The 16,437-nt window shown below is 39.1% G+C and overlaps 1 protein-coding gene and 1 long non-coding RNA gene across 2 annotated transcripts in view; one reads left to right on the forward strand and one right to left on the reverse strand.

The window, feature by feature from the left end:
* Ccdc73 (coiled-coil domain containing 73) overlaps positions 1 to 16,437 on the forward strand; it is a 139,376-nt gene that overhangs the window by 118,682 nt on the left and 4,257 nt on the right. Inside the window, exons 13-16 of the mRNA XM_087655159.1 lie at positions 1,534 to 1,644; positions 3,790 to 3,924; positions 11,150 to 11,333; positions 12,312 to 13,784. Of these exons, the coding sequence (XP_087511285.1) occupies positions 1,534 to 1,644; positions 3,790 to 3,924; positions 11,150 to 11,333; positions 12,312 to 13,784 (1,903 nt within the window). The remainder of the gene's footprint in view (positions 1 to 1,533; positions 1,645 to 3,789; positions 3,925 to 11,149; positions 11,334 to 12,311; positions 13,785 to 16,437) is intronic.
* Positions 12,721 to 16,384, reverse strand: LOC147995620 (uncharacterized). Its single transcript, XR_015684540.1, has 2 exons — positions 15,695 to 16,384; positions 12,721 to 13,081 (listed from the first exon to the last, which is right to left on the reverse strand). It is a non-coding gene; the product is annotated as an uncharacterized LOC147995620 (long non-coding RNA).

Below are 16,437 nucleotides of genomic sequence, written 5' to 3' on the forward strand. Positions count from 1 at the left end.
AGCAGAAGGAACCATGACACACCTAACACACTGTTTTAAGAACATGATCTGTTGGTCATTTACCGTTAATGTGACTGTGCCATGTTCTCTCATCTCATTCCTAAACATTGATCTACTTTCTAAAATAGAATATACTGCCCATATAGCTAGACACTGTAAAAAGATGTTAAGAGGGTTAAAGTAATGCGTCTATTAATTTTAGACCATATTTAGAAACTGCCTGGTTGTTATATATATATATGTTATATATATGGATTAAGGAAATGTATATTATGTGAAAGTGTTCGCATTATCCTGAAATAGAGCAATCAAAAGGGATATTCACTTAGATATTTCAAACTGCGTAACTCCTGCTGAGACGCAGAAGAATGTTCTTATCATAAGTTACGAAATGCTTCTTTCAGATGTGTTGCCTGAGTTTCTCAGATACATTTACACATTGATATTCTAGATGTGTCTACGGCCACACCACCCTGAACACACCTGATCGCAACTGATATTCTAGGTAGAATTGAGAACTCTTTGGAGGAATGTTCCTAAGACTTTTAAATGAGATGAATTTATATTAATATTATAATTCAGTAATAGTATGGGAAGTAAACAAGAGATAGTTCGCCTTTTAAAAATGCAAATTACAGAACAGTTAAGTATGGTGATAAGGTTCTCAGATGTTTGTGAAAGACGTTTTGTGTGCTTTTCTGCAGTGAGTAATCTAATTACAGAAACACGTAAGGTGCTAACTCTGGGAAGGAGAACTCAGAGAGGTCGCTTCCACCTTTCCCTTTATATTGTTTTGTGTGGCTGGGAATTTTTACCAAGTGTACCTGACTTTACAAATGAATTAAATAATAAACAAATGAATTAGATTAAACTTCTAGATGTATTAGATATATGGATACCTCTTTTCAGTTAGAAATACAAGTAGATAGAAAAGAAACCTAATAAAATCAATTATAGTAATTCATAGTTCCAAATCCTAGTCGTAGAAAATACTTGGCATTATTCATTATTCTTAAAAAAGTGTTTTTGAAAGAATGGGATAGAGTGATTCTACAACATTAATTCAATGAAATAACTAAATGATGTGTTAAATAAGTTAGACTGAAAAGTACTAAAAAATCAGAATTTTTTTTAAGGTTTTCTAGCCAGTTAACTTATAGATAAACAGAGGGAACGGCCTGGGTAGTTAAAATCTTTAGAAGGGTAGGCTGCAGTGCTGCAGCCCATGCCTCTCAGGGCTGTACTTTACATTGCTTTCTTAGTGCATTAAAACTTATGCAGTGAGACTGAGTAATGGCAATGTTTTTATGCCCTTTTATAGCCATTTCTTCATCATAGCCTCCCCCTATTTCTTGTTAGCTAAACTCTAAGCACCTTTCTGTTAATTTATGAAAACGATTGTTGAGGTAGCACATTATCACTGATCTGTATGGCACTTTCAGCATGCTCCACGTAAAGGTCTGAGCAACATAAAACACATCAAATTCATTAATGTGGTATTGATTATTTTTTGGATAATTAATTTTATTGCAGACCCTTGAAAGAGATAATGAGCTGCAAAGGGAGAAGGTAAAAGAAAATGAAGGAAAGTTCCTTAATCTTGAGAAGGAGCATGAGAGAGCACTAGGAACTTGGAAGAAACAAGTAGGTTTATTAAATTTTAAAGTATTTAAGTATTTTAAATATGTACAGACATTTAAAATAGCCATTGAATGCTACGAAAATACTACAAAATTGATAAGTCAGACACATTTTCTTCTTGCAATCATATTTCCCCCAAAGTGAGTGTATTTTTAAAAGCTAAATTTAATAAAATTCCCTCTCATGCATGGAAGACTATATATGTAGGTATTTTATATATACATATAAAGCAAATGTGATGCTATAAGACAACTATTATGTGACAAAGAAATTAATTTGCATTTTAATAAAACGATTCGGCGTGTCTTAGTGAGTTAGAATTCTATGTAGGCCATGGTAGGTGAGCAGAGCTAAGGAGAGTTTTGAGCCATGTCAGGGCCATGTTAGGCCGTGTGTGCAGGAGTTCATTTCTGCTGTACCAACTATGAAATTATATAATATAAACAGCTACTTCCTTTAAGTCACATTTACTTCTTTTACATTAATGCTAATTTTAATAAAATGTGTAAAACAATTGTGGAAAATGAGGTAAATTCAAGTTGCAAAGCAAAATTTCACGTCAAAGAGTGATGGATCACTAAAGTGCCTTTTCTTAGTATCAATTTTCATTATTGGCTTTTCAGTGTCTTAGAAAGGAATTAAAACAGCTGTGTCTCAAGCTATGACATGTAGAAAACATGGCTTTAATCACTCTTTAAGAAAAGAATTAACACACTAGAAAGTCTCTATGGGTTTATGAAACTATATTTTAAAAATATATTCTAATTTAGATTACTACTGTACTAATTATATAATTTCCTTTATTGTACCAATATATATTTGAATAAAAGTTTTAAACATTTTCTGTAGATTTTATTTGATTTCTGATGTAGAAAACTCAATTTATTTGTAGCTATTAAGTTTTCCTAATTCATATTTTTAAGAGGTCAACCTGGTCATTGATGGTTTTGATATACATTATTCAAATCTAAAGAAAAATATTCCATATTTATATGACAGTACTAAACATTGGTTAGTAATATCCACCAGGAAAATAGATCATCAAGCAACAAGTACAGTGACCTCAGTTGCTCTGTCCCACCTGCCACTGCCTCCCTTCTCATACAGTCTTTAGGAGGCTGTGGAAGCGGTGCTCTGAGGGTTAAAGCTGGGAAGTGGAAAACAGCTGCAGACTAAATAGAACAAGCATGGTGCAGAAGGAGCAGTTAAGGGAAGCAAACTAACGTCCATTTGCTCTTCTGAGAATACAGCAATGACCAACTTCCAAGGCGGGGTGACTAAGGTTAGAGAAAATGTGGATGGAGAGATGACACACCCCTTAAGAGTCCTCTTGCAGGGGACCAGGCATGGCTCCCAGCACCCACACTGAGAAGCTAACAACCGCCTGCGACTCCAGGGTTTCTGATGCCCAATTCTTGCCTCCATGAGCACACACACATAAACACCTAAATAACACATTTTTTCTTAGAAAAAAGAAAAGCAGTTTTATTGGTGAGCTTGTAATTTACAAGTTTAAATAAAATGGTTTTATCATAGGATTTTAAGATTCTGCAATCATAAACTATAATAATTTTATAGTCCTAAACAGAATATAGTTGAGTAAGAAAAAGCCACTTTGGTTTTGTAAGGATTTTCTTAAATGGAGACCAGATCTATATAGTCTATGTGTCTGTTTGGTATCACATTTGAGCTTTCTATGGAAAAAGACCCCAAAGAAAGCGATTGTGGGCTGCACAGTGGACGCCCAGTTCCCAGATGCAAATGTGAGCTGCCAGCGAGTGGTCCACACCTCCAGCTGGCTCAGCTAGACTGCAGGTGTAGACAGCAGCGGATATTTAAAGGGCAGAGGTGGAGCACCAGTTAATCTTATTTGTAAGGAGGTATTTAGCAGCCCAGGTCCTAGGTTTATTTTGTATTTCTATCTTGACCGCTCTTTTCAACCTGCACTGAGTTGGGTAAGTTACTTAATCTTTCTAAGCCTCACATTTTTCAAAAAGTTTAATTATACCATCTGTTTGTTAAATACTTGTTAATGTTTACAATGTTATTTCTTAATAAGAATAGTTAACTTTGTTGTTATTTTTACTATTTTATAAACAATTCAGGTAAAATTCTATACTTGCTCATTTTGGCTTAACTTTATTCTAGGTGGAAGAACTTAGTGGAGAAATGAATAGGATTAAAAGTGAGTTGTCATCCCTTAAGGAGACCCATGTTAAGTTGCAAGAACATTACAACAAATTATATGAACAGAATAAAAATGAGGAATGTAAGAAGTTTCAGGTAAAATTTAAATATGTTTTGGGATATTAACTGCTAAATTAGGACTGTTGCTGGTGATTTTTTCCATTTTATAAGATGCTCAGATTTTAGCAAGTTAGTACAGCCATATTGTCTGTTCTACATTTTTTAATATTTATTTATTATGTATACATCATACAGCTTTCTGCCTGCATGTATCAGGGCATCAGATCTCAATACAGATGGCTGTGAGCCACCATGTGGTTGCTGGGAATTGAACTCAGTATCACTGGAAGAGCAGTCAGTGCTCCTAACCACTGAGCCACCTTTCAGCCCCTTTGTTATACGTTTTTATTTGTTTTTTCCTGTGGAGATTAACATAAGGCTCAAGAGTCTCTTGAATATGGATTTTTAATTGCCCCAGGACCACATTTGTTGAGAACCCTTTCTTGCCCAGTATTGTGGGGCACACCTTTAGTCCCAGCACTCAGGAGGCAGAGGCAGGCAGATCTCTGTGACTTTGAGGCCAGCCTGGTCTTCAGGGCAGGTCTCAGGACAGCCAGGACTATGAGACTATGAGTAGAGAGTCTTTCTCTCTCTCTCTCTCTCTCTCTCTCTCTCTCTCTCTCTCTCTCTCTCTCTCTCTCTCTGTCACACACACACACACACATACACACACACACACACACACACACACACCACACACACACACACACACACGAAAGAAAAAGAAAAAGAAGACACTGTTCTTTCTTCCTCTGTAACTGAGACAGTCTTTAGTGAATGGGTCTATTTCTGGGCACTCTTGTGTTGGTCCTGAATTTTCAGACATTAAAACTGATACCAGTAACACAGTGTCTACATTAGTGCAGCTCTTAAACATCTTAACATAGAGTGGAGGTTCTTCAGTTTCCTTGTTTCATTTCAGTTCCTTTTTGATACTGTAGATTTCTTACATTTCCACTTCTAATTTAGAATTTATCAATTTCTGAAAAGTTGCACTGTTTCCATTGAGATTGTGTTAGTTTTCGCCAACTTGACACAAACTAGTGTCACTAGGAAGAGGAAGCCTCAATAGAAACTTGTGGTCATCCTTGATTAATGACCGGGGGAGTGCACAGTGCCACCCCGGCAGGTGGGCAGGCTGCCCTGGGTTGGATAAGAAAGGTAGCTGCGGAAGCAAGCACTCCTGGAGCACTCCTGGAGCTCTCTACTTCAGTTCCTGCCTCCAGGTTCCTTTCTTGAGTTTCTGCCTCAATTTCCCTCAAGATGGACTGTTATCTGGGATTCCTATGACATAAGCTTTTCCTCCCCTAGGTGAGTTTTGGTCAGTATTTTGTCACAGCCACAGAAATGCAAATGAGGACACGGAGTGTTTCTTCCCAAGACTGTTGTCATGGGATCTGCTTCTGATCGTTTCTTAGGAGTTCATCGGTTCACAGACAAGCTGTTGGGTTTACTCTGTTGATTTTGCCCTATTTCGCTGGATTTGCTTATGAGATGTGAAAGTATTCAGGGAGAATTTTTGGGTTTTTTCTCAGGGTACAATCACATCATCTACAAGCATGGGTAATTTAACTTCTTCCTTTCCCTGTTTGTGCCCCTCTCCCTGCTGTATTGTTTCACTAGGGGACATGTTTTCAGTTTAGTCAGGGTCATGATAGCTCTACAGCCTCTCTGGTGTTCAGGCACAATCCTTTTGTGCTTAGTCTTTTCAGGTCTTTTATGAGGGATGTTGAATTTCCCCAAAAGCCTTTTCTCCATTTAACTAGATGATCCTGATTTTTATCCCTGACTGTTTGCTGGGCTGTTGATTGGTGGTGTATGAGAAGCATGCTTGTGTCTTCAGGATACATCTCCATTGGCCGTGGCATGTTGTTGAGTTCCGTGCCAGCTGTGCCTGACTGTCACCTTGTTTACACGGTTACCGCAGTGTGTGTTGCCCACTGTTCTTTACCCCTTGACAGCATATTGGATTGAAGCATTACTTTGACCTCATTCTGAATAACCAGTCTTCTTTGAGTAGTTGATAAAATTCAGCAGTGAGTCTGTCTAGCGTTGGACATTTTATTGTTGTTCAATGCTGGAGAGGCTTTTTAATTATTATTTAAATCTCACTGTGTGTTTTGATTTGCTTAGGTTTTTCTTATATCTTCTTGGTTCAATTTTAAGAAGTCATATTTGTCTAGAAATGTTCATTTATTCTGTATTTTTTAATGTATTAGATTATAAACTTTCAAGATAGCCCCTAATGATGATCTGCACTTCAGGGATATCTGTTATGTTCATTTTCATTCTTGGCAGTGGGAATTCAGGCCTTTTCTTTTTTTCTTGATCAGTTTGGTTAGAGTATTTTCCATTTTTCCAGCCTTTTCAGAGAACTAGGCTTCTTTGATTTCCTGTGTGTTCTTTCCCCCTCCATTGCTGTTTTGATGTTGCTTTATTTATTTCTCTGTACCAGTTATTTTGGATTTATTTCCTCTTTCTAGCTGCTGATTATTGCAACTTAAAATTTTAATTGTTTAATTATCTTGTTTTCTAATTGCAGACATTTAAAGTTATGAAGTTAAAATTAGGAAGTCTCTCTTGGTACTTTTAGCTATCTAATGTTCACTCTTACTCAGTGCTGTGGGTTGAATCTCGGACTTTGCACATGCTGGAAAACATTCTAGCACTGAGCTACATTCCCAGCCTTGTAATTTTATTTTTAAAAAATAATAATAATGCAGATTTCCCTGTGTAACTGAGTCTGGCCTTGAAATTGTAATCCTTCTGCTTCCATTTCCTGAATGCTGGGATTACAATGCCATCATGCCTAGCAGTTCAAAGTGTCTTAAGGTTTTTATTGTGGAGTAACTTTTTGATCCATGGGTGTTAGTGTGACCTTTTGGAGACATGTTGTTTAATCTCCAAATATTTGAGAATTTTCTAATTAAATTTGGTTATGGCAAGATAACATTTTATGAAAGAACTTGCATACCTTTAACTATATTAAGACTTGTTTTGTGATGAAGCATATTTTCTATCTTGGTGACTACTTCACATACCCTTAACAATAATGTATATATTCTGCTGCTCTTTGGTGATGGTGGATAGTGTCCACAGGTGAGGCTGCCTCGCAGGCTGCTCAGGCTGCGCCCTGAGTTGTTTGTGCTCTTGTCTCACCTTGCATTTCAGCTGTGAGTTTCTTTCTAGTTCTGTTAGGTGTTGCCTCATGTTTTTTGAATTCAGTAGGTATTTGACTATGATTATTATAACACACAACTTCTGTCTTTCTTTGCACATGCTATCCTCTCTCTCTCTCTCTCTCTCTCTCTCTCTCTCTCTCTCTCTCTCTCTCTCTCTCCCCACTCCAGATTTTATTCCCCTCCCAGTCTACTCATACCTCCTCCCCTACTCCCCTCCCCACACTCCTCCACAAGAATGTCGCCAACCCACCCACCCCTCCAGACCTCTAAACTTCCTGGGGCCTCCAGTCTCTTGAGGGTTAGGTGTATCTTCTCTGACTGAACCCAGACCCGGCAGTCCTCTGCTGTATATGTGTTGGAGGCCTCATCTCAGCTGGTGGATGCTGCCTGGTTGGTGATCCAGTGTCTGAGAGATCTCAGGGGTCCAGGTTAATTGAGACTGCTGGTCCTCCTACAGGATTGCCCTCCTCCTTAGCTTCCCCCAGCTTTTCCCTAATTCAACCAGAGGGATCAGCAGCTTTTCTGTTCGATGGTTGGGTGCACATATCTGCATCTGACTCTTTCAGCTGCTTCTTTGGTCTTTTGGAGATCAGTCATAGTAGGTCCCTTTTTGTGAATGCCACATAGCCGCAGTAATAATGTCAGGTCTTGGGGCCTCCCCTTGAGCCTATTGCTGGACTTCTTTTCCTCTCCATTTTACTGGCTCTTCTCCATTTCCATCCCTGCATTTCTTCCAGACAGGAAGAGTTATGGGTCAGAGTTTTGAGTGTTGGATAACAACCCCATCCCACACTTGATGCCCTGTCTTTCTACTGGAGGTGGACTCAACAAGTTCCCTCTCCCTACTGTAGGGCCTTCATCTAAGCCCACCCCCACTTTGAGTCCTGAGAATCTCTCACTTCCCAGGTCTCTGGTACGTTCTAAAGGGTACTCCCAACCTCCTTCCTCCTGAGGTCGCCTGTTTTTATTCATTCTGCTGGCCCTCAGGGCTTCAGTCCTTCCCTGCCCCAATACCAGATCATGTTCCCCTCTCCCCAACCCCATCCCCTTTCCCTCCACTGTTCCTTTCTCCCCCACCCCCCTTGTGGTTGCTTTCTTCTCCTTCCCAAGTGGAACTGAGGCATCCTCACTTGGACCCTTCAGCTTGGTCAACACACAACTTTTTTTTTTCCCCATCTTTATTAAATTGGGTATTTATTTCTTATTTACATTTCGATTGTTATTCCCCTTCCCAGTTTCCAGGCAAACATCCCCCTAACCCCTCCCAGTCCCCTTCTATATGGGTGTTCCCCTCCCCATCCTCCCTCCATTACCGCCCTCCCCCCAACAATCACGTTCACTGGGGGTTCAGTCTTGGCCAGGCCAAGGGCTTCCCCTTCCACTGGTGCTCTTACTAGGCTGTTCATTGCTACCCATGAGGTCAGAGTCCAGGGTCAGTCCATGTATAGTCTTTGGGTAGTGGCTTAGTCCCTGGAAGCTCTGGTTGGTTGGCATTGTTGTTCATAAGGGGTCTCGAGCCCCTTCAAGCTCTTCCAGTTCTTTCTCTGATTCCTTCAACGAGGGTCCCATTCTCAGTTCAGTGGTTTGCTGCTGGCATTCGCCTATGTATTTGCTGTATTCTGGCTGAACACACAACTTCTTGATTAATTGGTCTTTCTATCATTATAAAGTGTTCATCTTTATTCTGGTAATATTTATTGTCCTAGTTTATTTGATAGTGAAGACAGTGATTCTATTTTTATTATTAATGTTTAAAAATTTTATTTAAAAATGTTTTTATATAACATATTTTGGTCATGATTTTTTTTCCCTCCAGCTCCTCCCCATCTCCCTATGTACCCAACTGCATGTTTTTTCTCTATCTTAAAAAAAAAAAGAAAAAAAAAACAATAACCAAAAAAAAAGAAACAAAAAAAGTAAGAAAGAAAGAAAATAAGACAAAAGATGCCAAAACAAAAGTGATTAGTGTTTACATTATAGCTTTATTTCATTACTTTAGTGGAAATATTAATTTTCTGTCTTTCTTTCTTTTACCTCCCCCCCTTTTGTTGTTGTTCCTGTTTTTTTAGACAGGGTCCTTCAGAGCCCAAGCTGCCTTGAACTCACTGTGTAGCCAGGATGGATTTTACTTTATGGTCCTCGAGCCTCTGTCTCCCTGAGTATTGGCATCCAGTAGCACCTCCATGTTAGGTTTCCTGGTTCCTTTTGTTATAAGTAATAGCAGGAGAGTGTCTTATTTATTTATTCCAAGAGGACTATACTTATATTTTATTATTATGGTAATGTATATAGCACAAAGTTTGCTACTTTAACATCTTATACACACAGCTTAAAAGTGTTACATACATTTACAGTGAATATTGTTCTGTACCAATAAAACCATATATACAAGAACAGGCATTGGCCTGGATTTGGCCCTCATGATATGGCTTGGTGACCTCCGTGCTCTGGAGTTTGTCATATACACTTTCAAATGACAGTGTTTCAGGGCTCTTGATGGGAGCCAGCCTCTACAGTGACGGTGTCGTCTTCCCCCTCATGTTCTTTGTGTTACTGCTATTGCATGCTTTGATTCTACCCAGTTTATAGAGCCAGACCAAAACCCAACAAAAAAGAAAATCACAGGCTAATCTTTGAGGAACATACATCGATGTAAAAATTCTCAATGAAATACTTGCAAACCAAATTCAAGAACATACGAAAAAGATTATATATCATGATCAAATTGGTTTCACCTAAGAGATTCAGGGATGGTTCAACATATATAAATCCGTAAACATAATCCAGCACATAAATAGACCAAAAGACAAAACCACACAATCATCTCATCAAATAGAGAAAGGCCTTTGACAAAAATCTAGCCACTTATGAGAAAGGTTCTAAATCCATCTCTAAGTCTTCTCTTTCCTTCTTTCTTTCTTTCTTTCTTTCTTTCTTTCTTTCTTTCTTTCTTTCTTTCTTTCTTTCTTTCTTTTTCTTTTTTCTTTTTTTTTTTTTTGGTTGAGGCAAGTTTGCTGAAAGAACAAAGATACTCTTTTTCTTTCTTACTCCTATTCATTCTTCAATGGAAGGCAGTCTGGTTTTGTCACCCCGGCTCATCCAATGACTGAACACTACACCAGCAGACGCTGTATCCAGCGAATACTTTTCAATCTCTTTAAGTGCTTACATTTTTTTGTCCCCTTCAAGTACCCACCTTTTTTCCCTCTTCTGTATTTTACTGCTTTATTCTTTCCCCTTTACCTCCTGGACTGCCCCGTAAACTGGAATAGATAGCCCCTATACTTAGTAACTGAGGAATTGTGCTGTAGTGCATGTGACTTCACTTTCACAGCATTTTCATGCCATAGGTGAGAAAGCAGGCACACTTGAGTGTGAGTTGGGTTTAGTTAACCGGCTGAGAAGGAGAAGTGTATAAGTCTGCATCCATCCCCGCCCCCCAAGCCCTTCTGTCTTTTCCTGCCCCCACCATGCTCCCCTCCTCCTCCTCTGTGCTCCTCATCATACTTCACAGCAGGGCCATGGAGACTCTGGATGGGTTTATAATGCCGTAATTTCCTACATTTCACTGACGTTGTCTTATTCTTTTTCTAATATGCATTATAAACTAAGTCTTTTGGGGGCAGGGAATGTTTTTTGTTCATTATTATATCCCAAAGCCTAGTGTAGTGCATCACAGATCATAGTTTGTGAGAGAGACAAATAGGAAATTTTTTTGAGACTGGTTCTACCCTGTAGCATAAACTGACCTAGAACACACTAAAGTTCAGGCTGGCTCCAAACTCCTCATGATTCTCTTACTTCAGCCTTCTGAGTGCTGGAAGGATAGATCTGCAGGACTATTCCTGCTTTGTTTGCTGTCTTGTAGTGTATAACATGCTACTTAGCCTGCCTGTGTGCTGCGATAGTGTGAGAGGCAGGATTGGCAGCATACAGAGCTCTCCAGTTTGCTTAAACATGAGGCTGTACACAAGCAACTCATGAACCCGCTGAATAGCTGAATCACAACCCACCTTATCAGCCAAGTTTGCTCGAATGTCTCACACATTTAATCAATCTTTTTTTCTATTTTATACTAGAATGTTCCAGAACTAAATAATGAAAATGGTGATGAACTATCTAGCAAAAAATCAAAAAATACCATCGTACAAAAGTACAATTCTGGTCAAGAAATATGGGGGGAAAATACAAAGAGTTGTTTGGATACTGAATACAGGGAAAGAGAAGAAACGAGAGACCTACCTGTAGGGAAAACTGCAGAAGGTAACCTTCCTGTCACATGGGTAGAGCACATTGCTGGGGAGACTGACGTTTACAGCTTTGCTGTAAGAGCTGTCAATATAGCTGGGAAACAGCCCTCCATCTGTATGTAAACAAGTATTCTGCAGATGAGTCTTTAACAGTGTCTTTGCTAAGAGCATTCCCTGGGTCACCAGGACACTTGTGGTGAGCAGGCCACAGCATTTCCCTTGGTTTAGATGTCCAGAGTAAACACTGAGACTATTTCCAAGTCCTCCACTATGAGGAACTGCTTAAAGTGGTACTGACCGAGGTGTTCAACTGAGGGCGAACAGTCACTTGGTGGAGATGCTGGAGAAAGAATGATTGAACCAATATAGCCCTTCAAGACCTGAGATGGTCTAGTTATTCTAACTATACTCATGATTTGATATCTATATTTAAAGCAAAGATGTAGTTGTCTTGAGTAAGTAGCTATTCTGTGAATTGGCCCAAAATTATTCCAGAATTTTAAGATACTAACAGGGTAATAAACCACAACAATAACAACAATTGGTTGTCAACATGAACAAGTTAATTATCAACTTCTGAATGCTGTTAGACCTGGGTTGTAATGGGTTAGTATAGACATTAATTTTTATCAGTTATATCTTTATATGGGGTTGTACTATGTGCCCCCAAGGAAACAAGTAGAGGAAAATAAAGAGCATTGCTGCTTGCCCCACTGGGTAATACCCATGCTGCTTGCCCCATTAAACCAATGGGATTTTGATATTGTGAAATAAAAATGTTTTGGAGCAAAGCCAAGAATTTAGCATCCAGACATACATTACTTTAGTGTAGGAACTCAATATTTGAATAAAATTGATGTCATTTTTGTATGGTTAGTGTCCAGTAGACTAATTAAGGCTAAATATATTTTCACAAAACATAGGTGGGTGACACATGTTATAAACAGCTTTACTGAGATTCTAACATTTTATTATGTCTTCTTCATGACAGACTTACAGCCTCTTGAAATAAGTGCCAAAAGTGAAATTAATACTATGATATCTCAGGAGAGAAACCAAAGTGGAATGTCCCCACACAAAGTCCTTTGCCTAGATAAAGATGTAACTGACCAAGAACAAACCTCAAATGTTACTGACAGTAGAAAATCAATCCCCGGAGAAGTAAAAGACAAGCTGTGCTTGGAAAAAGCCAGTGGATGTTCAGAGTTTAAATCATTGAACAATTTCTTTTTAGTGGTAGATGAATCACTAGAAACAGAAAAGATATGCCTAGAAGGAACTGAAGGATTAGGTCTTCCCCACACAGCTGTAGATGTACCTCTGGACACTCGGAGTAGCAAAGCATCCTTTAATGGCGTATCAAATGAGATGGCTCACAAAAGAAACCATAACACAGATGCTTCTGAAAGCAGCCCATTCAAACATCAATTCAAATTGCTTCCAGCAGATCTGGAAAATGCTACAGAGAAGGAAATTACAAATCATGACCAAAACAAAGCAAGCTTAGATTCACTTCTAGATATAAAGCTAAATCTTGATCTGTGTAAGAAACATGGTTTACAGGATTCATGTAATGTTATGTTAGATGTTAAGTATCAAAAAATAAAACAAATGTTAAGAGAAGAGTGTCAGTGCAGCATAGAGCCCTGCTCTTGTTATCAGTCAGCCAGAGAGACTCCCCAGCCTGGAGCAACCGCGGCCTGTGCTGCAGCAATCGGTCTATCCGGTCCATCTGCTAGCCCTGGTAACGATTCGACAGCCCTTAAGAAACCGGAACACAGTGTCAGTACCGTGCCAACAGCAGTGAAACCTTCCTCAAGCCCTGCAGAAAGAACTACAAGAACAAATGTAAATGACATACAAAACAGTCCACTTAAGAACCATTCGGGAACTTCTGAAAGCAGTGTGGGCATCTCAGACTTTCAGGTTAGCCCGGGGGACAGTCATGCTCCACAAGCCCAAGATTTCAAAACTGCAGTTCCCCTGACAACTTCCACCGAAAAACAGCTTCCCAGTGACAATCAGATAACTGAAGCTCCAGAAAGTGGTCTCTTTCCCTTGGTAGGTGTTAAGGAAAGACAATGCATGCTGATAAGTAACAGAGAGAAGGCAGAGGCATTAGATGACATCCTGTCAGAAGAAACGTGCTGTGAAGGTCAGCTGGGAGAAGCACATTTGTCTCATGTAACTCCATCTGCAGACTCAGTAAACACAAGTGCAAGGTCAGCCTTTGATCTTCCTACTCCAGATAAAAAAAGAGAGGAAACTCCAGGCTACATGAAGTTTGTAGCCCCTAGTTGTAGGCCAAAAATAAACCAAAGTCAAACCGCAGGCACTGTAACTTCCAGCATCCCTTCATTGCTGAAGGAGAAACCAGTAGGTGTGTCAGAAAACAGAGTGACTGCTCCAGTGACCTTTCGTAAAAATGATGGTCTGGAGGACACTAGGAAAAACATTGGGTCAGGTAAGAACACAAGCCAGGCTTGAATTCTATTTTTTTTTCCTATTATTTAACTATTCTTGACAAAGAGTTTCTAGATTTAAAGTGAAGAGAGAGAGAGAGAGAGAGAGAGAGAGAGAGAGAGAGAGAGAGAGTAAAATTTCCTAAGCATAATATAGAATGGTTTTATTTAGATGATTTAAAAACTTTTTTTTCCCTGAGACAGGGTTTCTCTGTGTAGCCCGGGCTGTCTTAGAACTCACTCTGTAGACCAGGCTGGCCTCGAATTCAGAGATCTGTCTGCCTCTGCTTCTTGAGTACTTGGATTAAAATTGTGTGCTACCACTCTTTCAATTAGATAAATTATTTTTAACCAACTCTAAGTAGTAATGTCAGTGTATATCACCAATTACATTTGAAGTATTGTTTTTCATTGTTAAAGTATGGCAGCAGTAACAGGTCATTGAGTTTAAATTAGGAATAACAACCTAAGGAACCAAACTCAGTCTGTCTGTCTGTCTGTCTGTCTGTCTCTCTCTCTCTCTCTCCCTGAGTAAACTGATCTCTCCCTTCTGTGCCTGTTCATTTACCAGCCATCATTCAACCTGTTCTTCATCTTGTGGGCAAAAGTGGAACAGGGATTCATTGCATACCATTCAGCTTTGTTATGGTTGCTTGAAGCACTCTAACCCTTAATAACTCTGTACCTCTTACATTCATATTACTTTAGAGATGAGAGGCTCCATTTTTTTAAAGTAGCACATGAACAACAACTTAAAAAATAATTCCAGAAAAAAAATATAACTTGATGAATATAGAATTAGAGAGACATGGGTGTTGGGTGCCAATATTGAAGTTCATATTCCCTGCTTTTGTTTATATTTTTATTACAGATATTTAAAAATGTATAACATATTGGGCTGTAAAGGCAGCTGGTAAAAGCACTTGCCTTGTGAAAATAAAGACCAGTGTTTGATCTTCAGCACCCAAACAAATGCTGATGGGTGAGGCAGCCCTCGGGGCATCCTTGGAGGGAGCTGGCTAGCCAGATTAACTGAATAAGCCTGTCTGGGTTTCAAGTGAGCAACCCTACCTCCTCATACAAGGTGGAGAGTGAATGAGAAAGACATCTGACATCAGCCTGACTGCCACACATTTGTGCACCTATGTACACACAAACATGCATATACATGAACACAGCATACATGCCCAAAGCTCCATACAAATAAGTACTATGCAGCTCTAAGTTAAGCATATCAAAGAAATAGTCTGTGATGAAAATGAAAAAGGCTGTTTACTCTGCCAGCAGTCAAAGTTGCTGAGGTTAAAGGCATTTTTGTAAAAAGGTTTTTGGACAGTCTTATTGGTATTGAGCTGATCATCTTCCGGCTGCAGCCTCTCTAGTGCTCAAGGACAGAGTGCTCAAGTTAGATGTGCACCAGGCCTCGTTAACTAGATCTAAAGGATCGCAGTGCATTTAGACACTGAAGAAATGCAGGTTACAAGAAATGCTTTGTATGGTCCACAGACTTAATAATAGGCTTCTTTCAAAGAGGAAATTGAGAAAAAGTTTTGAAAGAACATTAGGGGCTAAACAACAAAGTATATTCCTTGTTTACTAGCATTGTTGATTTAGGGAAAAATAAAAAACCCAAAATACTGTATAACTTCATCTTCTGAAGTACAATTTTAATGTTAAGTATAGCTTTAGGGTCTGGTGTAACACTCACCATTTTCTGAGCACATTTCAAAAGCATAGAGATGTCTAAAATTCTATTTTTTTTTTTCCCGGAGCTGGGGACCGAACCCAGGGCCTTGTGCTTGCTAGGCAAGCACTCTACCACTGAGCTAAATCCCCAACCCCTAGATGTCAAAATTCTAAAACTGAATATATTCTTACTTGTTGTAAAATTATAAAAAATAAGTGTTTTTACCCGCTCTAGGTCCAGCACTGCAATGCCCCAAGATATCTGGTAGATATCTTGCCAGAAGCACACATCTCAACTCCATGGCAGCCCAGAATAGCCACCACACACTCTCTTACATTTAAATCTGCACATGAAAGAACACACAACACAATAACCTTAAGAACATTCATAACAACCTATAAAGCTACAGTGTGCAATCTTAACATCAGCTTCTATGTTGTCCCCGGCTACTCTGTCTCCTCCTCTTCCTTCGAACTTCTCTCCTGCCCATCCTTCCTTCTTGTCCAATGACAGGCCTCATTCTATCTTGTGCCTGCCTCACCTGTGACATCATCCTACACTTACTAAACATGTCTTTTAACATGTTTCAGCTCTGTATTTAAGTAATTTTTGTTATTAAGCCCCAAACCCCTTCTGAACAGCCTTTCATGGCAATTTTCTTAAATAGTTTATAAATTCTGGTGTTTATTTTGTTCAGTCTTCCCCACTAACCTGAATTTGTAGAACAGTCATTAAAGATTTATGTGTGGGTAATGTGGTAATCAGGAAATAACACTTTGTATGTATGTATTTAAGAAGGTATTTATACCATCTGACCCTTTGTAATACTTTAGGAAATGGCAACAATACAATCTTGTTTCTGAAAAGAAATACCGGACAGGAAAGTGTAGGAAACAGTAATACCCAATCTGAAATGGAAATTGGTTTTTAAACATAAAAACATCAGATCAGAAAGTTCGGTCATTACA

This window comes from Rattus norvegicus, chromosome 3 (assembly GCF_021556685.1).
Source record: "Rattus norvegicus strain SHRSP/BbbUtx chromosome 3, alternate assembly SHRSP_T2T, whole genome shotgun sequence".
In the NCBI taxonomy this organism is placed as follows: Eukaryota; Metazoa; Chordata; class Mammalia; order Rodentia; family Muridae; genus Rattus; species Rattus norvegicus.